The sequence below is a fragment of the Cannabis sativa genome, chromosome 2 (assembly GCF_029168945.1).
Source record: "Cannabis sativa cultivar Pink pepper isolate KNU-18-1 chromosome 2, ASM2916894v1, whole genome shotgun sequence".
NCBI classification, from domain to species: domain Eukaryota; kingdom Viridiplantae; phylum Streptophyta; class Magnoliopsida; order Rosales; family Cannabaceae; genus Cannabis; species Cannabis sativa.
The window spans coordinates 91624804-91648721 of NC_083602.1; the positions used below are offsets into that span (position 1 = coordinate 91624804).

Here is a 23918-nt window from a genome sequence, read left to right on the forward strand (position 1 = left end):
CCACTTCTCTGATAATAAACTTTCACCAAAACCAGGAAGGATCACAAATATACCTAAAATTTCCTAAGTAATATTGAATAAAGAACCTATAGTTGGTCCCAATTACATTGAAAAAGAGAATAATGATGCATATGAAATGACGATTATGTTGTTAATTAGATCCAAAAAGATGTAAACATGTCATGAGCAATATAAACTTACAATCGTAATTTAAACCAACAACTTTATTTTACTTAATTGAAACTGGCCTAAATGCTTCCAAACGCCACGCAATTCCAATCTTGACTGTTGAATCAACAACCAGGGATTAAACAATATTCACAACAAATTCAAACAATATTCTCGTTATTTCTTGGAAGACAATTTTCCATCTCTTTATGTACACCAAAAACAAATCCAATTTTCGAAAGAAAAAAAATCCAATCACGATCAAACCTTTACAAAATTCGAATCCATATAATTGAGAACTAAAAGTAAAATCTCTACAATTGTCATCCCTAACATGGTATCTCGCATTCTATATATGCTCTCTACTACCATTTTGAACGACTATTTGTTTCAAAAATCCCAAATGAACTCAATACCAACAGGGAAGCCAATCCAGGTTGAACCCAAATCTTTTTCAATCGTAGACTCCAACCGAAGGAATTTTATTTTAAAATTTAAAAATGGTAGGATTTGTTAGAGAGATATGTGGGTAAGATATTTTTTTTTAATTTAAAAAAAGATTGTTTAATTTTTTGGATTTAATTATTGGGTTTATTTATTTGTTAACGTTTAACGTTAACAGTCTGTTAAGTTATTCGTGTAAATAAAAAAAAAAGAATCGTTAAACCACTGTTAAGTTATTCGTGTAAATAAAAAAAAAAGAATCGTTAAACCAAGAATCGTTAAACCAAGAATTGCCGTTAGATAGACACTTTTAATATATAAAGATACATTAGTTCTTATATGAAAAAACAAAAATAAAAATCATATTGTAAAAAGTTAGTAACTTTATAATATACATTACAGTGCGATTTGAACCGCAGTTATTTAAAATTACAAATTGCATTGCATTGTCATTGTGCAGTTTGACAAAAATACAAACTACAATCGAATTACGGATAATTTTAAATCACATTTTTATACGGTGTGAGCGGTTTGGGCAGTATAGGCGGTTTGATGAATAACTGTCTTAGCCTGTATGAAGAAATGTCGGTTTCGTTCATATTCATGCAAAACGACATGTAGTCAACGTAAGAAACGACATATAAAACAAACTACGATAACAAGTACAACCGTAAAAACGACATGTAGCTGTGTAATAAAGGAAAACGACGTGTCGTTTTTTGACCATCGTTGGAAGTGTAAAAGAGAAGAAACAGAGCGAAAAACCGAACAACAATGGCTCCCAAAAAGAAACAACAGCAGAAGCAGAAAAGCACGGCCAAAACGCAATCTTCGTCGTCGTCGGCGACGGCTTCCGGAGGTCCCAAGCTTCACATTTCGGCTGAGAATGAGAATCGGCTCCGGAGACTTCTTCTGAATTCGGGTCGGACGGCGCAGTCTGCTGCGGCTCCGGTGGACGATTCCCTCTCCAAGACTCAGAAGGCTAAGAAGCTTAAAACCATTTACGAGAAGCTTTCTTGCGAAGGCTTCACTAATGATCAAATTGAGCTTGCTCTCTCTGCTCTCAAGGTTACACTTTTTTACTTTGATTCTGTGCTTGTTCGTATTTGTATTCGATTCAATTTTTCTGTTTTGTAAATGAGGAAATGTGAAACATCATATTCAAGTGTTCATTTTTGTTAGATATTGCAATTCGTATTCATTGATAGTTGTTTGATTGTTTTCCCGGGAAATTGTATGAAAGAAAAAGAAAATCTTGTGTTCGCTTTGCTTGAATTAACTTTGTAATATTGAATGGTCTATTTTCCATTTCCATTGATTATCAAATTTGTTATTGAGTTTTAGATATTGCAATTCGTATTCATTGATAGTAGTTCAACTATATTTCTATTGATTATCAAATTTGTTATTCTTTTGCTTGAATTAAACTTAGTAATATTGAATTTTTGAATTGAATGGTCTATTTTCTATTATTGAGTAGGAGGGTGCTACGTTTGAGGCTTCTCTTGATTGGTTGTGCTTGAATTTGCCTAGTAATGAGCTTCCATTGAAGTTTTCAAGCGGGACATTTCAGCACATTGATGGAGGTAAATTATGGTGGAGCTGTTTTGAATGTCTTGTTGTATTAGTAGCTTGATTAAGTTGGACAAAGGGTTTAGAGGAATTTGGTTTATGAGGATTTTGGAAGTTTGCACTATAATGTTCAATCCTTAAGCGATTTTGCAGGTGGTTCTGTTCGCGTCTTATTGGCTGCTCAGGATAATTGGGCTCCTTCTGTGGAAGCATCATCAAATATATTTGAGGATGAAGTGGGCATTTCTGTTAAAACAAAGGGACATGGTAAAGATGAGACTTTGGACTCATGCCAACCTTCTCAGGCAGATTGGATCAAACGCTACGTGGAACAACAAGAAGAGGTATTAACAGAATGCATTAGCAAATAAATCAATGATCATTTAAAAAAACAAAAACAACTAAAAATGACATGTATGTGTTATTTCCAGGATGACTCTAAAACATGGGAAGATGATTTACTTGGTACTGAGAAGGTACTTCCATTTTATATTAAGATCAAATGAGTCTACAAAGTTCTGATCTTTTGTGTTTGAGATCCGAAGAAACACAAACATTCTTTTAAGTATCTTTTATAGAGGACTCATTCACTTCGTAGTTGATGAATTTTGCCTAATGTTTTTCTCCAAATTCTTAGTTGATGTTATTGAGATGACTCTGTCACTACTCTATTTTAATTTATTTAAATAGATCTCTGAACCAAGGTCCTATGATGTGATTGCTAAAGAATATCGTGATGCACGGTTGGAAGCTATGAGAGCCAAAGAAAAAGGTGACAAGAAAAGTAAGGAACAGGCAGGAAATATCATCCGCAAACTGAAGCAAGAGTTATCTGCATTAGGTAAAATTAAATTTCTTTCATGCTTCATGTCATACTTTTTGTCATTTTGGATCTTCCATCAGTGCTTATTGAAATTTCTATGCAGGTTTATCTGTTGACATTTTGGATTCAGAGTTTGAGAACGAACAAGCTTCTTATGCAGCTTCTGAGGCAACAAATGTGAGTTCTGTTCCCCACAACCAGTCTGAAGGAGAAACTCCTGGTGATGTAGAATGTGCTTCTGCATTTGTTTCGCATGTTGACGAATCAATTGTTGATGGAAGGGTCATGGAGTTGTGTGGTTCCGAAGAGGTTTCTGTGAAAGCTACTACATCAGATGAACCTATTAAGGATAAAGACTCTGCAGAAGAAGAGTCCCCAGATGTAGAGCTCGGTGATTTCTTTTCAGAAGATGGTCCCCAAAATGAAAGTCTCTCTCTTGAAGTTCAAAAACTGCAGCAGAAAGAAAAAATGAGAGAAATGCTTAGTGACAAAAATTTGGAGAAATTAGCTGGTATTTGGAAAAAGGTAGTGTATGGCGCTGCGATTACTTGTTTGAATATCTTTTTTTTCTTTTTAGTGGTGTATTTATGTGAACTCTACATGTTTTCTTTCTATTAAGTGTACTATAAAAGGATGATGCTAATAAAATAACATTGTTAAGTCAAGACTATTAATTACACACCATTTTCTGATGTTAATCCATTAATTTTACACATTTTTTATGATTATTATTATGCAAGGGCTTATATTTGCTTGCGATTGTACTATCTTATGTATGCTTAATTGCTATCCTTTTCACATCATAGTGACGTAGTCTAAAATTACAGGGAGATCCTCAAAAGATTCCTAAGGCCTTTCTTCATCAGTTATGTCAAAGATCAGGGTGGGAAGCCCCTAACTTCAATAAAGTGCATGGAAAAGGAAATAGTTTCTCGTATACTGTGAGTGTTTTGCGTAAAGCCAGCGGGAGGGGTAAGAGTAGAAAAGCTGGGGGACTTGTCACCCTTCAGCTTCCCGGTGAGGGTGACACTTTTGACTCTGTTGAGGTAATGACTTATCCCTATTCCTGATATCTTTCTTATGGATGCTTTAGCATAGCATACAGAAACACATACGATGCCATTTATTATTTCCTCTCTTAAAACAAACTTATATTCCATTTACATCATGTCACTTAAGTGCGTAGATTACTCATACGAATTATTTTGGTGTCAGAATGCACAAAACGCAGTGGCAACTTTTGCTCTTTATCGGCTGTTTCCAGATCTCCCAATACACCTTGTGTTAACAGAGCCTTATGCTTCATTAATTATCCAGTGGAAAGAAGGTAACTCTCTTGACAATCTGATTTAATTGCCCTGAGCATGTTGAATTCATGGAAATGGAAATCCATACTCGCTTATATTTTCTTTATCGGTAGCTTTATTGAATATCAGTGTGAGTTCTTATATTAAATATTAATTTCAGTATTTCTTTTGGTTTACAAATATATGTTTTCTTAGAAAGTAGTTATTATTTTGGTGGAGATAAAAGATTTTTATAACATTGGAACTCTTGCAGGAGATTCATCAGTCAACGTTGAAGACACCGAGGAAGATCGACGTGCAAGCTTTGTAGATTCACTATTGAATGCTGATGGTTCTAGGTCAATTGTTACCACTGATAGTTCAATTAATATTCCTCAAGAGAAATCTCAACAATCCCCTACTGAAGAAAGTGAAAGTTCAGCTGCAACTGTTGTTGATTCAGCTGTTGAAAGTATGCTCCTTCATTTCTTTTTTGGGTGCTTTGTAAAACAAAAATTGTATCTGACTTTCAATTTTATAAGTACTTGCTGCTAATTGATTATTACTCCTTACTTTTGTATGCAAATATATTTTTTTTCCTTTGTTATTTTATGTTTCTTTCTTCACAGGACAAGGCAAGGATAACTTTTAGGTGTAAGATTGTGTATGTGGTCTTCATTTAATTATAAATATATATATATGTATATATATTTGTGTATCCAAATGCAGAAGAGGTATCTTAATACAAAGCAAAACTAAAATTACATAATACATAAAATAGGGCCAATCCCTGACTAGATAAGAGCATAAAACACCTTTATTCTCTTTGACATTATATTACTATATATCTACCCAATGTCGTATTTACAGGGAAAAAAGCTTGACTGTGGGCTGATGAATAATTTTACATGGAAACTTTAGATTTGTATTTGAAGTGAAAAAAGAAGAAGAAGCAAAGAGAGTGTTTTATATGCTGCTTCTGTGTTCTTTCTCCCAACTTCTCATTGACATTGTTATATTACAGGAGTGAATCATCAGAAAGAAGTGGAAAGCGCTTATTTGAGAAAAGAGCAGGAGAATAAAATGAAGATGCGCAAGTACAGGGTTGGTATTTTTGTTCTTTGCTGACATAGAGATATGTGTTCCAGATAAATTGTTATGCATTTACTGATTTACATGTTTCCCTGTTTCAGGACATGTTAAAAACTAGAGCTTCACTTCCTATTGCTCAGCTAAAAGGTGATATATTGCAGCTACTGAAAGATAACAATGTTCTTGTTGTTTGTGGGGAAACTGGTTCTGGGAAGACAACTCAGGTATATGTTTGTTTTCTAAATGATTCTAAACAATTAATGGTGATTCTGAGTAATCCTTTACTGGCAGTCCCTTGATTCTAAAGTGCACTTACATGCTCTTCTTTCATTTAAACATTGTCACTTATATGTTATGTAGGTTCCACAATTTATCTTGGACGACATGATTAACTCTGAACGCGGTGGGCATTGTAATATCATTTGCACACAACCCAGAAGAATAGCGGTGGGTACATATAAAATCTTTACTTATATATGTAAGATACATCTATGGGCAGTAAATCCTTGCAAGCTAAACTTAGCCCTGAATTTGGGGCATTTTTTTTTTCTTTATACCTATCCTTGATAAATATTCTCTTCATGATCCAAACTGTTTAAATCTTTTACTGAATAGGAAACTTAGTCTCAGTTTGTCTGTAGTGTACCTATTGGTTAAAAGGTGCAAATTTGAGCATTGACAGAAACAAAGTATGTTTTCTGTTTTATGCTCACATAAGGCTTCCTTGTTCGATACATTTCTTTTTGAGTCTAGATAATGTGATTGTATGAAATTACTAATAGTAACTAATAACCACAAGGGAGCAAGTTAATACATTCTTGTGGCCATCTGCGGCAAAATTAAGATACTATTTTCTTTCTGTTTAATTAAATTTATATATACATTTAAAATGTTATTTATATATAATATTAAAATGGGTGGTTTCTGAACGACACTTTTGTGTTTTGCTGTTATTATATTATAGGCTATTTCTGTAGCTGAAAGAGTAGCCGATGAGCGTTGTGAATCTTCACCCGGCTCAAATGATTCCTTGGTTGGTTATCAAGTTCGTCTTGATAGTGCAAGGTGCTTAAATTGCTTTTTCCCCTTAATAGTTATGAAGTCCAAACACATGAGGAACTTTCATAAAATCGCTTCATAAATTCCTTATTATCGTCTTGTAACAGTTTCGGAGAGAGTTTGCCATTAACATTTGCACTTATAATTTATTTGTTAAATCACACAGGAATGAAAAAACAAAGCTTTTATTTTGTACAACGGGTATCCTTTTGAGGAAAATTGCGGTGAGCCCTTTATCTTCTATACTTGTAATTGATATTAAAGTTGCCTTACCCCCGTTCTCCACACAGAAAACTATCTAAAATTACTAATTTGTTCAATTTTCAGGGAGACAAAAACTTAACTGGGATTACGCATGTCATAGTTGATGAAGTGCATGAACGCTCTCTTTTGGTGAGTTGGTTTATTTTAAATGGTTTTGCTAGAAACATTGAATGTTGTGACTACACTTGATTTGCACACTATTCAAAGTTAAAGTCAACCAAACTCATCTTTGCAGTTTCAGCTTAGGCATTTGCTGCATAACTACTACAAACTAATATTCATATAAATTGATGCCTCTCGATACTTGTTACGATTGGGTTGTTAATAGGACAACCTAAATCCTTAGGCAATTTATCTGATTGTGAAGATAAACTTACTGGTGTTTTTTTTTTGGGGTTTAACAGGGTGACTTTCTACTTATTGTTCTGAAGAATCTGATTCAGAAGCAATCGGCTCAGAAATCTCCAAAACTGAAAGTTATTCTTATGTAAGCCTTACAATCTAAATTTTCTTCTAAGCTTGTTAATTTTGTAGTTTATTTATTTATTGTGTTCTCTTTGTTCAGGTCTGCAACTGTTGATTCAGATTTATTTTCAAGATACTTTGATCACTGCCCTGTGATTACTGCACAAGGCAGAACACATCCCGTGACAACTTACTTTCTGGAGGATATATATGAAAGTATTAATTATCGGTTGGCTTCAGATTCTCCAGCATCTGTAAGATATGGAGCATCTGGAAAAGAGAAGGTATTTCATCTTTTGGATCCTTGATTTCCATGTTTGTGCCTGAGCTCTATTACTCATCTTTCACTCTTTGATAATTATGTCAATAGTGAAAAGTTTCTATCACTTATATCAAGTAAATGTCTTTGTACATGTTCGATCAATTTGAATATAAACTAAAAGCTTATAATGTTTGTTTGTGGAAGTTTATTTGGGTTCAAAGCTTACAAGTAGAATGTTTGTTTGTGCTGTCAGCCTCCACTTGGTGAATAATTAAAGCATTCTTTTCCCATTTGATTTGCTTTACATTTTTGATCTTTGCAATATTAATATAATTCGAGAAACACTTTTGATTTTCTGTTGAAATTTCCGTTGTATTATATATATATTTTTGTTATATATATATAGCAATTTCTGTAGTTTCTTGGTCTCCGAAAATTGTAGGTTAGGCGGGAAGCCTAGCTTAAAAGATTATGCAGATTCAATTGTATAAATATATATATTTAGATATATTTGTTTTAACTTATTACCAAATGTTGAAACTGTGAGATCAGAGTGGTCCAGTAAACAACCGAAGAGGAATGAAAAATCTTGTTATGCAAGCATGGGGTGACGATACAATTCTTTCTGAAGAACGTGTTAACCCGTACTATGTGCCAGAGAGTTATCATTCATATAGCGAGCAAACTCAACAAAATTTGGTAAGTGCTTATGAGATGTGTATTCTTTGACCTGCATGCATTTACTTCTTGTTTGTCTGTAGATTTTATAATAAATTGAATCGGCTTTTGAACAGAAAAGATTGAATGAAGATTTCATTGATTATGATCTTCTCGAAGACTTGGTCTGTCACATAGACGAAACCTGCAGTGAGGGTGCAATACTTGTTTTCTTGCCTGTAAGCCCACATCCTTTTGCTATGAATTACTTGTGTGTACATACATTCTTCTAAATATTTAATTAATTATGTATGTTAATTACAAAATACAGGGAGTGTTTGAAATTAACATGTTAGTGGATATGCTAGCTGCTTCTTATCGATTCGGTGGACCATCTTCTGACTGGATTCTTCCATTACATTCATCTGTTGCATCAGCTGATCAAAAGAGGGTGTTCTTAAGACCACCCGAGAACATTCGTAAAGTAACATACTATTTTTCACTACTTACCCTTGCTAATTCTTCTTTAGTTCCACATTTATCATTTCCTTTTTTTATGTACCGGCAAGAATGTTGTTCTGATGTATAATGATTGTGTGCATTAATCTGGTGAAATTAACGATTGAATGTTGAATTCAATAGCAGAGAAACAATTTTTATGCACTAAAAATATAATGTTGGATTTAGAGTTTTTATTCTCTTTAAAATATATTTATATATTAATGTTGACTAATAATAACTCCTATACTAGCTATTTACATCTTTCGTTAATACTCTGTATCCCAGGTCATTGTAGCCACAAATATTGCCGAGACGAGTTTGACCATAGATGATGTGGTGTATGTTATTGACTGTGGAAAGCATAAAGAGAATCGTTATAATCCACAGAAGGTTTGTTTTTTGTATCTTGTATAATAAAAATGTTGTTACACAGAAGAAGCTGCCTATCAAGACACTAAATAAAAGTTCAATGAAAAGTTATTATACCAAAATATATATATATTATATATGATAGTTGCAGTCCGAGCTGAAATCCTTATTCTTTTCACCACTATCAAATTACATTTCACTAAAAGAAATACATTGCTAGAATCGCACATTCAATGGCTTTCAGTTCTAGAGAATGACTAGATTTGATCATTGAAGCAAGAAGTTGTCAAAACAATTCATCATTTTAAAGCTTCTGTGATCAAATTGATCATTTTATTATTCTTTTATTTATATCAATAGAAATATAGTGAAGATAATGAAGATAGTTTGTTGATCATGTTCATATGTTATAAGGACCAGCCAGCTAAGATCTGATTGTTTTATTACTGTAGAAATTGTCAAGCATGGTTGAAGACTGGATATCTCAAGCAAATGCAAGGCAACGCCGTGGCAGGGCTGGACGTGTAAAACCTGGAATTTGCTTTTGCTTGTATACACGTCACCGTTTCGAAAAACTTATGCGACCTTTTCAGGTACTTTGCCCAGTTTTTTTCCCCTATTTATAGAATATGTTTTGTCACGCTCTTGCTATTCCTATTTCATTTTTTTTTTCTAATGTGTAATATTCTATACCCAGGTTCCAGAAATGCTTCGAACTCCATTAGTAGAGCTGTGTTTACAAATAAAATTACTTTCTTTGGGATTCATAAAGCCATTTTTGTCTGAGGTAAGTATACCATCTTAAATTACAGGGTTTTACATTGACAGTTATGTCTAATAGGTTCTATTCATTAATTTTTATGTTTCAGGCTTTGGAACCTCCTAAAGATGATGCTATGAAGTCGGCAATTTCATTGTTGTATGAGGTACTTATTAAATTCGAAATCGCCATCATGAAGATTCATGAAAATTCTGCTTTGCCTACATGTCTGTTTCTTCTCAATAATAGTGATTTACTTGCCAAGTTGATTGCTTTCGCTCAACATTTTACTTTATTATTTGCTAGTTTTCTCTTCCAGTATCTTGGTTATTTTGTTTTTTTGTAAATATTTGGTTGACAATTTAGAATCAATGATTTATATTGTTTGGCATGCTTAATATCTTGGTTTTTGCATTAGTCTTAATTTTATGCAATACTCTATTTAGTTTGTTAGTAAACTAACCCTTGAGTCTCCAAATTGGAATTTATAACCACTTTCTGTTTACATAAATTGCTTCTGTTCATATGTTTTTTTTTTTTATCAGTTCACACTATTTTTGTGTATCTTTCTAGTTATTAAATGCATTTCATTGTTTTTCTCAAAAGTAAATCGATTCTAAATGTTGGGTTATTTCTATAGGTCGGTGCTCTTGAAGGAGATGAGCTCCTTACTCCTCTTGGACATCATTTAGCTAAACTTCCAGTTGATGTATTGATTGGGAAGGTAAACAACTTCCATTTTTTCCTTTCATAATCTGTAGAGTGTAATACAATTTTGACATCGGGGTATTATGTAAAATATAATTGGTAAGACCGAGTATGAAACCTGCTAAAATTCCAGCAGCAGCCTTAGCTTCAGTTTTATTTTGTCATTATTTTCTTCCTTAACATTTCATCCCTTATCTCTTTGTCATTAATATCTATTCAAATTTCCTTTTGAACTAAATTTTTTATTTATGTGGTCTTCTGCAACTACAGATGATGATATATGGTGGAATATTTGGTTGCCTGTCTCCCGTTCTCTCAATTTCGGCATTTTTGAGTCACAAGTCTCCTTTTGTCTATCCAAAAGATGAGGTTACAATTCTTCAAAAGATATTTAGTTGTTTATTCTATAAAATTAAATTTGCATTATAAACCTGTTTCCTTCTCTGTAATTCCAGAGACAAAATGTTGAAAGGGCTAAGTTGGCGCTTCTAACTGATAAGCGGGATGGTCCTACTGATTCATATGATGTTGACAAGAACTCTGACCATCTGTTAATGATGGTTGCATATATGAAATGGGAAAAGATTCTTCGCGAGGTTATTGTCTGTTTTACTTGTATTCATTCGTAATATATGATTTACTTGGTTCCAGCGGAAAGGACGAGTCCAGTTAGTTTTATTGCAATACTTTAGATATGCCAAGCTTGTCATTATAACCCACATTGAAGGCCAAGTGCTCCATAATATCAAATAAATCATTTTCATCTTTGGTAAATTTATCAAGAGCTATATTGATAGTGTTCAGAGGGGACTTATTATCCATCGTTGGCTTCTATGGTAGAATCAGTTGGTTTGTCAGAAGTATCATTTACTGTCCATTTGAAATCCGGAACCATTATTGATTACAAGCTTACATGTTACCACTGATCAGTATATATTGCAGGCATCATTTCAAAATAAATTGTATGAACATAACATCGTCCTGTTATTTGCAGAAAGGGGTTAAAGCTGCACACCATTTTTGCAGCTCTTATTTTTTAAGCAGTTCAGTTTTGTACATGATAAGGTGCAGTTTCTTCTCTGGAGTTTAATTGTGACAATAATCTGTTATTGAGGCATATTGTGTGAACAGTGTTTATAGTGTTTAACTATTATTCACTGATATATTGCTGGGAAGAAATTCATTTTAACTTACAAAAAGGAAAACCTTTGAAAAGACTTGCATTCCCAAAATTCATGGGTTAGTTCATCTTGGAGGGTTGATTCATTAAATGCGTTTGTGTTTCTAATTCTCTGTGTTTCAGTAAAAAGAATCATAAATTGTATGAAGTTAGTATTTTTCAACGATCCTAATATGTATTTTCAATTTTTTGTACCTGGTTCAGAGATATGAGAATACAGTTTGGAACCTTGCTTGCAGATATTGGGCTCATCAGTTTTCCAAAAAATTTCCAGGTATGTGGTTTCAGTATCATTCAAGCAACATAGCCTAACTGGTTTTAATGCCATGGTAAAGTGGTTCAAGTAATAATCCAACAACGGTAAACTATCTGAGATTATTTGTGTTATGCTCTTGAGGTTTAGTTAAAAAAATTGTTTTCATGTTTCAGGTTGGACGGAAGAGAGAAAACATTGACATTTGGCTTTCTGATCCATCACAGCCATTCAATATGTATTCACATCATTCATCAATAGTAAAGGTAATACATGTGATTTGCTTCTGGTAAGATTTGATCATAATCACACAAAACCAGAGACATTTACTGGGTAGTCCTCCATGAATTTCATGTTTGTTGGAAAATGGGAGAAAGACGATGTTGGTTTGTAAATCTTTGAGCTTTGGTCCATTTAGTACTAGGGTACATGATATTGTGCTTCTATTGCTTGCACACTCAACCGCAAATGCTCTTTTTCTTTTCCTTCTTAGAGGAGTGTACCACTGTAAACTCCGAGGTTTCCTTACTGTATCTAAAATAGCAGATTACTTGGCTCTGTTGTTATCCATGATTAATTGAAATATTTTATTTTCAAACTCTGTTCAGCTTTGTATCATAAGTACATTATGCATTCCCCGAATCAGAGTCAAGTAGTTCATGCTATGTCCAAATATGCAGGCAGTATTATGTGCAGGTTTATACCCGAATGTTGCTGCCACTGAGAAAGGAATTGCTGGAGCAGCACTTGGGAGCCTTAAACAGTCTATTGGTTTGACTAGTAATATAATCTGGTACGATGGAAGAAGAGAAGTTCACATACACCCTTCGTCTATCAACAGTAACTGGAAAGAATTTCGATATCCTTTCCTTGCGTTCCTTGAAAAGGTTTTCCTCATTATTATTCCTTGGATTTACTCATATACTAGATTGTATTTCATCTCTTCTATTGAGATATTTACTTTAATCTTTTACGTAGGTTGAAACCAACAAAGTGTTTCTTAGAGATACCACCATCATATCTCCATACTCGATTTTGCTATTTGGTGGTTCAATTAACGTCCAGCATCAGGTATGTCTTTCATTCAATAATGAAATTTGTGTAAGTTATTGGTGCTGGTGCTACAGTTTGTGCAGCTAAACTATTGATGCTTATAAATATAATGAAAAGTAAGTTTCCTTGTCATTGTTGGAAAAACTATAACATGACGAATCCATGGTAAAAAAGAAGAAGCTAAGGCGTTGTTCGGAAAAGGACGATTAAGTGCTTTTTGTTAAAATAAAAATAAAATTGTCAGAAGTTCTGTTTATATTTCTTTATTCAGTGTTTCTTTGGCAAGTAAAGTTATCGATGTGTGAATTTTATAGCTAATATTTTTCTTGTCTTGTGGCATCATCATTCCTTTATTTCCCATTTTCTGCTCGTATTTATCATCGAGTACTTCGCTGTTTGTCGTCATTGCAGACCGGGCTTGTCATCATTGATGGATGGTTAAAATTGGCAGCACCAGCCCAAATTGCTGTTCTGTTCAAGGAACTTCGGTTGACTCTTCATTCTATTTTAAAGGACTTAATAAGAAAACCAGAGGTATTACTAATACATTCACTATCTTGTAGTCTTTAAAGGGTTATCTTTTCCTTCTCTGAAAACTTGTTATACTTCTCTTGAAAAGTTAGGTGGCGTTTGGTTGAAGGTAATGAAATGGAATGGGAATGGAGAAACAATAATTTTTATACCATTTCAGTGCAACATGAAATTTTTTTCAATGATCTTTTAATATTTTGTTTTTTATGTATTTTAAATTTGATTCCATTCCATTGCATTTCTATTTCTATTCACATTTTCATTTCTATTTTTATGTTTTCATTTTTCTCAATTAAACACACTTTAGTTCTCTAGTCCATGACATTTAATGAGGAGCTCACTACCATATATATTTTACCTGTTGGCCCAAAAAATTATAATCATGTAGTCTCTAATGCTTGAATAGTGCCATGCATGATCTAGATTTAGTATATATATGGATATATGGTCTGAGTAGTTAATGATTCCCATGCTTATATATAATTAATTAAGCTTTTGTGTCACTTTGTTTGGCCCATCACCTAGATTGACAATGTTGTTACTTGTTAGATCCTAGGTTAGGTATAACCTATTCTAGAGAGAATGGAAAGGCTAGGATTGTTAATTAGAAGAAAGTTACGAGGTGTCCCACATATTTTTATGAAAAACCGCTAACCATTTGTAAGGATTCATCTCGTGATGGTATTGAACACCTCTGGTGTCTAATAACAATGTTTGTAGTTGAAACATGGCCAGATGTAACCAACTAATTAGGATTAGGATATTAAATAAGCTAGCCTAATAAGGGTTAGATCATTATCTCTAATTGTCTTGTTATTAAAAGAGTTTTGACTCTTTGGGAGAGACCAACCCTTCTCTAAATCTTCATTTCGAAACCTATATTAGAGTACTTAAAGAGAAATGCTAAAAGACACTAGTGGTGCCTAACACCGTTAATATCGCTATTAGTCCAATTAAGTATCAAGTCTTATATAATTTAATGTAATAACTTTTAGGGAGTATCGCTAACTAATTGTAAGACGACATGTTTAGAAGTACTAGGCACCACTGGTACCCAATACTACTTATTGTGTTCTACTTCAATAAACAATTACCTTTGCTACTAGTTCCTATTGAATGTCTTTTACTTTTTTGTTATATTTATTTAGTCAATAATTAATCAATTCCAATATGATTCATTTTCCATTTTTTCTTTGTGCACCAGAATGTGAATGTTGGTTCTGACAAGGTTATTAGCTCCATAATTCATTTATTATTGGAAGAAGACAAACCACCAGCATGATTCATCTGGTTTTTGATCCATCCTTGTGTTGTCATCTCAAGAACCGAGCTCTTCGAGACCGAGTATTGGTTCGATTCTGGTGGAGCAGAGTCGTGGACATCATCAACAGCCGCGGCTTAATGAAATCGAGTAATGGAATTCTTTCTTCATCCTAATCAAGTTTAATGTCTGATGTCCTAATACATTTGCTCTAACTAATTGGTATAATTCCCATTGATGATGAATCTTATCAATAAAAGGAAACTATCATATACATATTATTATGCAAAACATTTATTTATGAATGAAAGTTTTGCTATGAAACTATTATATTAGTTTTTAGTTTTTTAATTAAATAAAAATGTTTAAAGTACTTAGAGGATTTTTTAAGTTGAAAAAATGAAACAAAAGTTGGTATAATCCTCTTTCCAAGAAAAAAAAAAGACAAATCATTATCTGAAAAGAGTTATAACTTGATTAAGAAGCATTATCTTCTTATTAAATAAGCATAATTTTTCTTAAAAACATACTTATCATTCTTTGTTTTTTTTATTCAATAAAAGTAAAGTAACAAAATATTATTTATTAAACTTAATCTATTCGAATTCGAAGAGCAAGCACAACTAATTAATGTGCAGCTATATAAGCCGGTTAATATATATGGATCAGATACTCTTCAGATAACACACTTGTTACATCTTTTAATAATAATCTCATATCACTGGAAAAAAAATCTCCTAGCAAAAATAGACACAATTGCTAAGAAGACATAATCAACAAGAACAACAAATTTTTTTTTTAAAAAAACTCTACCCAATGTCACTAAAATTATTAGACAATATTTTTGAATTACTTAAAATCTTCATCTTAACATAAAATATTCAAAATTGCATAAAATGCAAAATAATAATAATAATAATAATAATAATAATAATAATTGCAATTAATAAAAATTAAATAGCAACTAACGAAACAATTTAAATCGCAACTAAAATTCACATAGTATAACAATTAACAGAATAAGTATCGATACAATTCAAACCGTAAATTTAATTAAAAAAATTAAAAAATAATATTGGATAATTCACCTAAAAATCAATACACTACACTCATTTTTTTTTTTAACTTTATATATTTTTTTTTTCTAATTATTATTATTATTTATTTTTTTCTCTAATAATAACATCCCAAATATCTTTCTTCAAAAGAAAAATGAGTTTATATATGTTTCTAACTTCTTCTTCTAAACCTTAATTGGCTGCTCATCACTCTCTCTCTCTAAAACTCTCACTCTTTCTCTCTCTAACTGTGTCTCCCATGGCGGCAAAGAGAGCTACTTTGCTCTCTTCTCTCCCTCTCTTTCTCATTCTCATTCTCTTCTCTCTCTTTCTCTCCCATTTACAACTTCTCACTGCTACAGATTCCCACTTCGAAGGTTTCGAAGCCGATGAAGAAGAAGAAGACTCATCTCTCATTCCCGATTCCCTCCCTCGTTCTCCTCCACTGACTCAATCTCACCTCGAACCCGACCCGATTCCAGATCCAGCTCCATCCGATCAGAATCCGGATCCAAATCAACCCTCCGATCTTCCTCCTCCTCCGACTACTACTAAGCCTTCTTCTACTAACTTCGAGTATTGGGATGAAGACGAATTCGAAGGACTTCCAATCGAACAACCGCCGCCTCAGGAGGAAGAGACTCCTAAGAGTACGGAGCAACAACAACAAGGTACAATTTCCGATCCCAAAGCATCGGAGAGTCCTAAGACGAGTTCTGTTAATACTGGTCCGAAGTATTATACGATTGAGATTGTTTGCGGAAGCTTTTTGATTGTGTTTTTGATTAATTATTTTACTGGTAAACGTGAGAATGAGAACATCGCTCTTTCTTGGGCTGGTAAATTTGCTGTTAAGGATTCGATTTTCGATAAGAATTTCAGTCTTCTTGGAATCAGTGAAGGTGATGATTCGCCTTTGTTGCTTAAAGAAGGTCAGAATGTGTTTAAATTCTACGCTAGTGGAAGGAGGTATTGTCAGGGGCTTTTGGCTACGATGGAATTGAAGAGTAGACATGATTTGATTGCTAGGATTTATAACATGGTTGTTCCTTGTAAGGATGAGATTACTTTCGAGGTTTATATGAATGATGATGCTATGGATCATGTGATTTTCGCTTTGGCTAAGAAGAAGGCGGCCAAAACTATGCAGAAGGAAGTTAGAGATTTGCAGAGGTTTGCTAGTGTTGTTTCTCCTCCTAATGGGAGAAAATGGGTTGCTGATGAATTGAGTGTTATTTCTGAGTCTAAAGAAGTTGCTTGTGATTTGATCACCGATACAGTTCTTGATCAGGTTAGTTTGTTGGTTTGTTTTTCTTTCTATTTACTGATTAATTTTTCATATGGGTGTTGTTTGTTCTCATTTGTGATTGCATTTAGAGTGGCAAGATTGCATTTTTTTCCACTTCATTTGTGTGTGATTGCATATACGTAAATAACTTGGGTGTTTTTTGTTTTAGAGAAATTATAAACTAATTTCTTTTACATGTTGGGAAATTCTGAATAATTTAAAGTATAGAAAATAGGATTCGAATAGTTTTACTTTTATGAGTTTGTATCTGACTATTTTGAGATTTACTTTTGATGACTTAAATTATTCAGAACTTATTGATGCAAAGGTGGCGTTTGGTTGGAGGTAATGAAATGGAATGGAATAGAAAGGAAATAATTTTCATTCCATTCCTTTGTTTGGTTGCATTTTAAAGTATTGGAATGGCATTCCAATGGAATGCTCTTTCCACCATTTTGGTGGAATGGCTATTCCATTTTAAAAAGGAAGGAATGACCATTCTAATGTAACAAGAAAAAAAATTTAATTATTTTTTTATCAATTTTTTTTATCCATTTTAAATTTTATTCCATTCCATTCCTATTCTCATTCCCATTCCCATTCCTATTCCTATATTTTTAAATTGAAGAATAATTTTCTTAGGTACGGAAAACAAAAAATGTTCATACTTCAGGTTAATATCCCACCTAAAAAGCTCCCTCTATATGTATATTCTTTCTTGATGTGATCATTAGTTAATCTGAGTCCCTATAATATAAGTTAAATGATTCTGTTCTGTAATAGAATAAAGCAATTGTTCTTCTTGACATTACAATAAATCATAATGGCAAAAGATGAATTGATAGTGCAGAACTCATTCAGAGCTAAGCTGGCAAACCCGAAAAGGATAAAGGGTCTGCTGCTGAAATTGAAAATGCAACCAATATCTGGGTTGGATGAATCCAAGTGATACCTGGTGGGTGAATTAGATACCGAATATTGTCACTAATTTCTTTATGCGCAACTTAGTTTTTAGAGGTTTGCTATCTGGCACCTCGTTGTCCAACATCTAGAGACGAGGTATATTGTGATTGGTACAATTATGTATTGAGAATATGTGATTCGATATTTATTTACACCAATAGCGGTATTAGGGTGTTGGGCACACTCTTAGCATTTCTCTAACATTTTTCCTTTGATAAGGAGAGGAATTAGGAAATCAACCATCTAACTAGGATATTAACTTTACTTTAGCAAATATTATGTTATGTGATGCTCTTTTTCGTAAAATTCAGTGTAATTTGTAGTTTCCTGTGCTGGTCTCCATATGTGCATATTCTATTTTATTATGCGCTTGAGGCTTGAACAAGTACACAAATGAATTTGCAGGTATTTGGCGAGAAAGCTTTCGAGAAATATGGAAAGGGCTTCATCTCAATGCATTTTTCAGATCAACACTTAGGCACAACCAAGAAGATGCTGCTGTTCAAGTTTGCCCTCCCAAAAGTTGAAGACATGGGTGATATGACTAATCTGGTGGCTTTGGTAACCTATTATATCGATCTGATCGGAAGATACAAGCTTAGCTCACAGGTGGGTTGGTTTTACATTCTTCTCTTACGTGCATACCTACACAAAACTGATAATTTATTTAGCTATGTTTGTTTTAACAAAATATACTCATTTTGTTCAATCTCAGGCTCGGTCTAAAACCGATGCAATAAGAGCAAAAATAGCTCAAGAGGAGTACAAAGAACATCAGAATGCTAGGCAAGAAGCATTGCAGAGAAAGAAAGCCGAGAGGAGAAAACTAATGGAAGAAGCCGAGGCCAAACTCAGCGCAGAAGCCATTAGAAAGAAAGAAGCAAAACGTCAGGCGAAGAAGTCCATGCCTAGAGTTAAGATGACCCGCGGTCACTAGGAGTTACTCATGAGTTAGTTACTGAGATGTCAAAATGGAACTTTGATTAATTTGTGTTAGTTATTTCTTTTTAATTTTCTGGTATTGTTATAGTTTTGGATCATAATTTTTTTGGTCACATCTCATCACGGCCTTTTGTACTTTATGTTGCACTACTTTATTTAGTAGTTTCTAACTTATGAAGTACCAAAATCAAAATGCCTGCTTTTCTTTTTTCTTTATTTAATCCATAAATTATAAATAAGAGGAGCTCTTTTATTTTCAATTAGTTTTTAGTCTTTTTTCATGGCCCTTTCTGGTTATGTATTTATTTCCATTTTTATGTAAATTAATAGGGAACTTTACTCTAATATACTACTAACAACTTTGTTAAGGAAATTATATGGAAAAAAACTAAACTTTGTTAAGAAAAGAATAGTAATGATATAAGAAAGTTATAGTATCATATGGGTTAAATTATCTCAAAAAAAAGACAAAAATAATAAATAAATGAAACGCCGTCTGTGGGAATCGAACCCACGACCACATGGTTAAAAGCCATGCGCTCTACCAGCTGAGCTAAGACGGCAATGAATTTTTCAATTAAAATTTCACTATCTAACACAGTTCCTTATCGAGCCATTGGGCCTAGTTTTAATCAGCCATTTGGCACTAAATAAAGGCCCAGCCCAATCATTTAAAGAAGCCCAAACCCATTCATGGACTGCTTCTTCTTTCTTTGTTCATTTTGGTCGAGTGAGTGAGCCGAGCGAGTTGAACTCAGCCACCATGGCTGTCCAGACAAAGCTTCCACACAGCTTCATTCCCACTCGAACCTTCATCAACGCCAGAGTCAAATGGGTACGAGACCCATACCTAGATTTCGCAGTAGAAAGAGAAAAGAATCTCAAACAAGCAATATCATTCAAGGATCAAATCATCTCAGACCCATCAAAATCACTCCCTCTCTCACTAGCTTCACTTCTCAAACCTCGTCTCGATCTCAATATCACTTCATCCAAATTCTTCAACAAATACCCATCTTTCTTCTCCATCTTCCAACCAAGTCCAGGTCTTCCTCCACGTGTCAAACTCACAAGACAAGCTCTCTCAATCCACACTGAAGAGTTCTCCATTCACACCTCCCAAACTCATCGATACGACGCCGTACAACGTCTCACAAGGCTTCTCATGCTCACCAAATCATCAAGATTACCCATTTACGTGATCGAGAAGCTAAAATGGGATATGGGTCTTCCTCACAATTTCATATCTTCGCTTGTAATCAATTTTCCCGATTACTTTCAGGTTTGCGAAATTGAAAACCCTAATGGTGGTAAAGATCTCGCCTTGGAGTTAATTTCATGGAGAAAAGAGCTTGCTTTATCTGAATTAGAGAAAAGAGCATTAAACGAAGGTAAATCAACTAAGCACATTGGGTTTCCAATGTTTTTCCCAAAAGGGTTTGATTTGGTTAAGAAGATTAATGATTGGGTCGAAAAATGGCAGCTTTTGCCTTACATTTCTCCTTACGAAAATGGGTTTCATCTATCTCCTAACAGTGATCAAGCTGAGAAATGGACTGTTGCTGTTCTCCATGAATTGTTATGGCTTATGGTTTCGAAAAAGACTGATAGAGATAACTTGTTTTGGTTAGGAGAGTATTTGGGATTTGGGTCTTTGATGATTAAGAAAGCTCTGGTTCATCACCCTGGTATTTTTTACCTTTCGAATAAGATTAGAACACAGACTGTGGTTCTTAGAGAGTGTTATAGAAAGGATTTCTTGCTTGAAAAACACCCTTTAATGGGGATTAGATATCGTTACATACATCTCTTGAATAAGGTTCCTAATCCTAAGATTATGCATAAACCGGCTATTGCTTTGGACTCAACAAGACACTGAATTTGAAGTGAGTTTAATCATGGTGGTTGTGCCTGAATAATGTGCATGCATATTTGCTTTGATGCTCATATTTGGTCTTTGCAGTGTACATTATATTATATATATTTGGACCAGACCAATAGATTTGTATGCTGAAACCATTATACCTCTCATTTGAGTACTTATTTAACTGTTACAACTTCTTGAGTTGGGTATCAATGGCTTATCAAACGTAGGCATTGCTCAGTGTGGCGTGCTGGCCCATGACACACTGACAATGGGACCACACACTGACAATGGGACCATTTTGTAACATGAACATACCTGCTTGATCATTAGTCACCTCATTAAGGTGGGGAGACTTTTGGTAATTAGTTTTTTTTTTGAAAATCTCTTGAAATCCCATTAAGCTTTTTAAGGAGGTGATTTGGTGACTTACGAAGCACCTTGTCACGGGCTTAGTTATGTACTCCCTTACCCTATCAAGGCCGTATAATAATAAAACAAACGATGTTTATTCATATTTCTTGTGTATGTTTCTATATTTTCTTTGTGATGCCTGTTTGTTGCTTTTGTTGGGTCATTTCATGTCATTTGTCTATATGTTTACTTGTGGGTTGTGTGAGATAAGTCCTTGGGAACGATTGATGTTTGCTTGCTCATGCTTCTTGTTTGCACTCAACATGTGCGAAACATGTATCCTGCCTAACCTTTGAGCTTGTTTGCCTGCAAGCGTATTTAGGTTGACTTGCTAACTCGGTGTGCCAGCAAGTGCCGCACGTTCCGCCTATTTGGGAGTGTCCAAATAATCGGCCCGTGAGACTCAGCTATGTGAACTTCTATCCACCAAGTTTCCATTCCAGGCCAAACTACTGACCTGGTTAAGCCTTTAGAACTTCTACAAACATGAGGTATCATATTCTCCATCTTAACTTCTTATGGGATAAGGTATTTTGAGAAGCCAAAATTGGGCTGCCAAAAGTCTTTGTCAGCATTATCAACCACATTTACTATCTTCAAAATTGGATTATACAAAAACTTCCCTAAATTGAAATATAGCTTGGTCACTTTCTTAAACCACCAAAGTTAGTTGGCAACATGCTTTCCATCAACATTTTTCCACTATAGTTTTTGGTCATTTTCTGTATAGACTTGAACACTATCATATGCTTGCAAAGCTTTAAATCCCATGTTCAAATTATGCTCCTACATCATCAATGAGATTTATACTCTAAAACAATGAATTGAAACTATAGTTGTGATCTCAATTGTAGCAGGGGAAGAGGTGTCAAGATGGTCTGAAGCATCATCAGAAGTGCTCCCAAATTCCCAACTTGAAGAGTTATCTACCTGTCAGATTAGGCATGCCATGACTCATGATTAGAAACATTAGGCTTGTTATGACTCATGATTAGAAACATTAGGCATGTCAGATTAGGCTTGCCATTATACAAGTTTTTCGAATAATGTATGTATGCATGCACATTTCCTTAAAACCACAGAGAGTTTAATGTTTCTGCTGCTGTTTTCTTTCATGCTCATCATAGATATAGCTGTTTAAGTCTTCTAGTATACAAGCTAGTTTGAATTAGATGTAGTCTATTATGTCTGTTGGATTACAATGCTCTCTTCTTATCTTGTTTCGTGTGGATTAAAGTTAAAAGCATAAAACTTTGCATTTTATTGTGTGAAGAATTTTATTGACTTTGGGAGCTGTTTCATTGCAGCATCATTTAGATAATCAATCCTTATGGTTATGGCACAGAGAAGATGTTTTCTTTGAAACGGGTGCAATCATCCCAGCACTAATACACCAGATACCATCAGAACGCCGCAATAAAGCGTGCTTGGAGAAGAGTAGTACTAGGATGATCTCGTTAGATGGTTTTATATGGCATGATTTGAAATCTATTCACCGCGCGGGATTAATGCGAAAGCTATTTGTAATTGGTTCCAAGAAGTAAAATTTGGTCTGCTTTTCATATGTTTAATTTAGAAGCTTCTTTGGTCAACATGAGCTACCTAAATTTTCATTCAATCTTAAATTATTTATTTATTATTTCTTTTTATGCAAGTTTAAAGTATGAGGTAAAAGGTAGAAATATAGAAAAGGGTAGTAAGAAGCTTAGTTGAATTGAACCGGTTCTCTATTTGTTGTTTAGTAATTGTTTGTTTGTTGTCACAACCTTTTCATTCTTTGGTTTTCTTATGCTTTGTGATAAAGATGGTTGTTTTATCTACATACTTTTCTACAAAAACCAAATACCTTAATGTTGAAGTTGTTTATAATTCTTGCTTTATCTTATAATGACTTGATATTAAAAGCTTTAATTATATTTCAAGATATATAGTAATCTTATCTAGTTGTTGAAATTTTTGTCTAGTTTTGAAATATAATTGAATCAACTTGTCATTATACTTAGTAGCTTCCAAATCTTAATTCTATGATAAGATTTTAATACTTGGATAAAAGTTATATTTGGTGTGATTTATCAAATAAAAATCGAACAGAAGGAAAAATGGCAATTTTCTTTTTGTTTTGCATTGGAAAAAAAAAATAATCTTGGGAAGCTAGGAGGAGAAATAAAAGTGTTTGAAATTGTAGTTGTTGATGCAAAAATAGATATATTAGTCTTAATTAAGCTCTTTGATTAGTCTCAATAAGATTCATAGATTGATTAAAAGATAGAGACTTTGAAGTGTAGTGTTATGCAAAGAAAATTTGAAAAATTTGTGAATGAAATTTGATGATTAGTTGAACAAGTTTATAGTTACTTTTATTAAAAAAAAATTATTTTTGGCATAACATTTTAGAAATATAGCTACATGTTCTATTATATTATATTATATTATTGAGTTTTTTTTTTTTTTGGTAAACTACAGCATAAGTATTTAAAGTTTTGAATTTGTAAATAGCATAAATTTAATGATTTTTTTAGCGATATAAGTACTCAATGTTTATAAAACTGTAATTTTTTTCCAGTTTTATCAGTACAGACTGTTTTGAATTTATTAAAAGAAGATTTAGAAGTAACTGATACTAATACTACATGTTTTCATCCAGACTCGATATAGAATATGAGTCTTATATGTGTTCTGTT

The 23918-nt window shown here is 33.5% G+C and overlaps 3 protein-coding genes and 1 non-coding gene across 23 annotated transcripts; 3 read left to right on the forward strand and 1 right to left on the reverse strand.

Moving 5' to 3' along the window:
- The first annotated feature begins 1367 nt into the window (after positions 1-1367).
- LOC115719538 (DExH-box ATP-dependent RNA helicase DExH7, chloroplastic) lies at positions 1368-15032 on the forward strand. 2 transcript variants are annotated; one of them, XM_030648620.2, is made up of 34 exons: positions 1368-1680; positions 2093-2198; positions 2338-2528; positions 2616-2660; positions 2875-3025; positions 3111-3532; positions 3835-4053; positions 4223-4334; positions 4568-4765; positions 5318-5397; positions 5487-5609; positions 5746-5832; positions 6350-6450; positions 6611-6668; positions 6772-6837; positions 7113-7195; positions 7274-7457; positions 7988-8134; positions 8230-8331; positions 8424-8576; positions 8879-8983; positions 9415-9555; positions 9660-9749; positions 9832-9888; positions 10363-10446; positions 10701-10799; positions 10886-11026; positions 11425-11495; positions 11815-11884; positions 12040-12129; positions 12544-12750; positions 12842-12934; positions 13328-13450; positions 14652-15032. In XM_030648620.2, the coding sequence occupies exons 1-34, from the start codon at positions 1387-1389 to the stop codon at positions 14727-14729; spliced, it is 4371 nt and encodes a 1456-aa protein (XP_030504480.2). In that variant the 5' UTR covers positions 1368-1386; the 3' UTR covers positions 14730-15032. The 2 variants fall into 2 exon arrangements, with proteins under 2 accessions (XP_030504480.2, XP_030504481.2); XM_030648621.2 differs by lacking the exons at positions 1368-1680; positions 2093-2198 and having other exon boundaries at positions 2434-2528; positions 2912-3025.
- An 870-nt stretch (positions 15033-15902) lies between these two features.
- Positions 15903-19219, forward strand: LOC115718936 (uncharacterized protein At5g49945). Its single transcript, XM_030647764.2, has 3 exons — positions 15903-17057; positions 18423-18626; positions 18733-19219. The coding sequence occupies exons 1-3, from the start codon at positions 16026-16028 to the stop codon at positions 18952-18954; spliced, it is 1458 nt and encodes a 485-aa protein (XP_030503624.2). The 5' UTR covers positions 15903-16025; the 3' UTR covers positions 18955-19219.
- Positions 19220-19345: 126 nt separating this feature from the next.
- Positions 19346-22876, forward strand: LOC115721130 (protein WHAT'S THIS FACTOR 9, mitochondrial). 19 transcript variants are annotated; one of them, XR_009686474.1, is made up of 4 exons: positions 19346-21070; positions 21645-21804; positions 22092-22245; positions 22545-22876. XR_009686474.1 is itself a non-coding variant. In XM_061111054.1 (2 exons), exon 1 carries the CDS (start codon positions 19723-19725, stop codon positions 20836-20838), a length of 1116 nt encoding a protein of 371 aa, XP_060967037.1. In that variant the 5' UTR covers positions 19346-19722; the 3' UTR covers positions 20839-20845; positions 21551-22876. The 19 variants fall into 19 exon arrangements, 3 of the variants coding, with proteins under 3 accessions (XP_060967037.1, XP_030506238.2, XP_030506239.2); XR_009686475.1 differs by having other exon boundaries at positions 22092-22179; XR_009686473.1 differs by having other exon boundaries at positions 21645-21728.
- Positions 19450-19522, reverse strand: TRNAK-UUU (transfer RNA lysine (anticodon UUU)). The gene has a single exon. It is a non-coding gene; the product is annotated as a tRNA-Lys (tRNA).
- Positions 22877-23918: the final 1042 nt, after the last annotated feature.

Excerpts from the sequence above, each read along its gene's own strand:
- LOC115721130 (XM_061111054.1), top strand. The coding sequence starts at position 19,723 with ATGGCTGTCCAGACAAAGCTTCCACACAGCTTCATTCCCACTCGAACC.
- LOC115719538 (XM_030648620.2), top strand. The coding sequence starts at position 1,387 with ATGGCTCCCAAAAAGAAACAACAGCAGAAGCAGAAAAGCACGGCCAAA. Across the intron at positions 2,529-2,615 it reads ACGTGGAACAACAAGAAGAG|GATGACTCTAAAACATGGGA; the intron begins GTATTAACAGAA and ends TGTTATTTCCAG. Across the intron at positions 8,984-9,414 it reads ATCGTTATAATCCACAGAAG|AAATTGTCAAGCATGGTTGA; the intron begins GTTTGTTTTTTG and ends TTATTACTGTAG.
- LOC115718936 (XM_030647764.2), top strand. The coding sequence starts at position 16,026 with ATGGCGGCAAAGAGAGCTACTTTGCTCTCTTCTCTCCCTCTCTTTCTC. Across the intron at positions 17,058-18,422 it reads CCGATACAGTTCTTGATCAG|GTATTTGGCGAGAAAGCTTT; the intron begins GTTAGTTTGTTG and ends ATGAATTTGCAG. Across the intron at positions 18,627-18,732 it reads GATACAAGCTTAGCTCACAG|GCTCGGTCTAAAACCGATGC; the intron begins GTGGGTTGGTTT and ends GTTCAATCTCAG.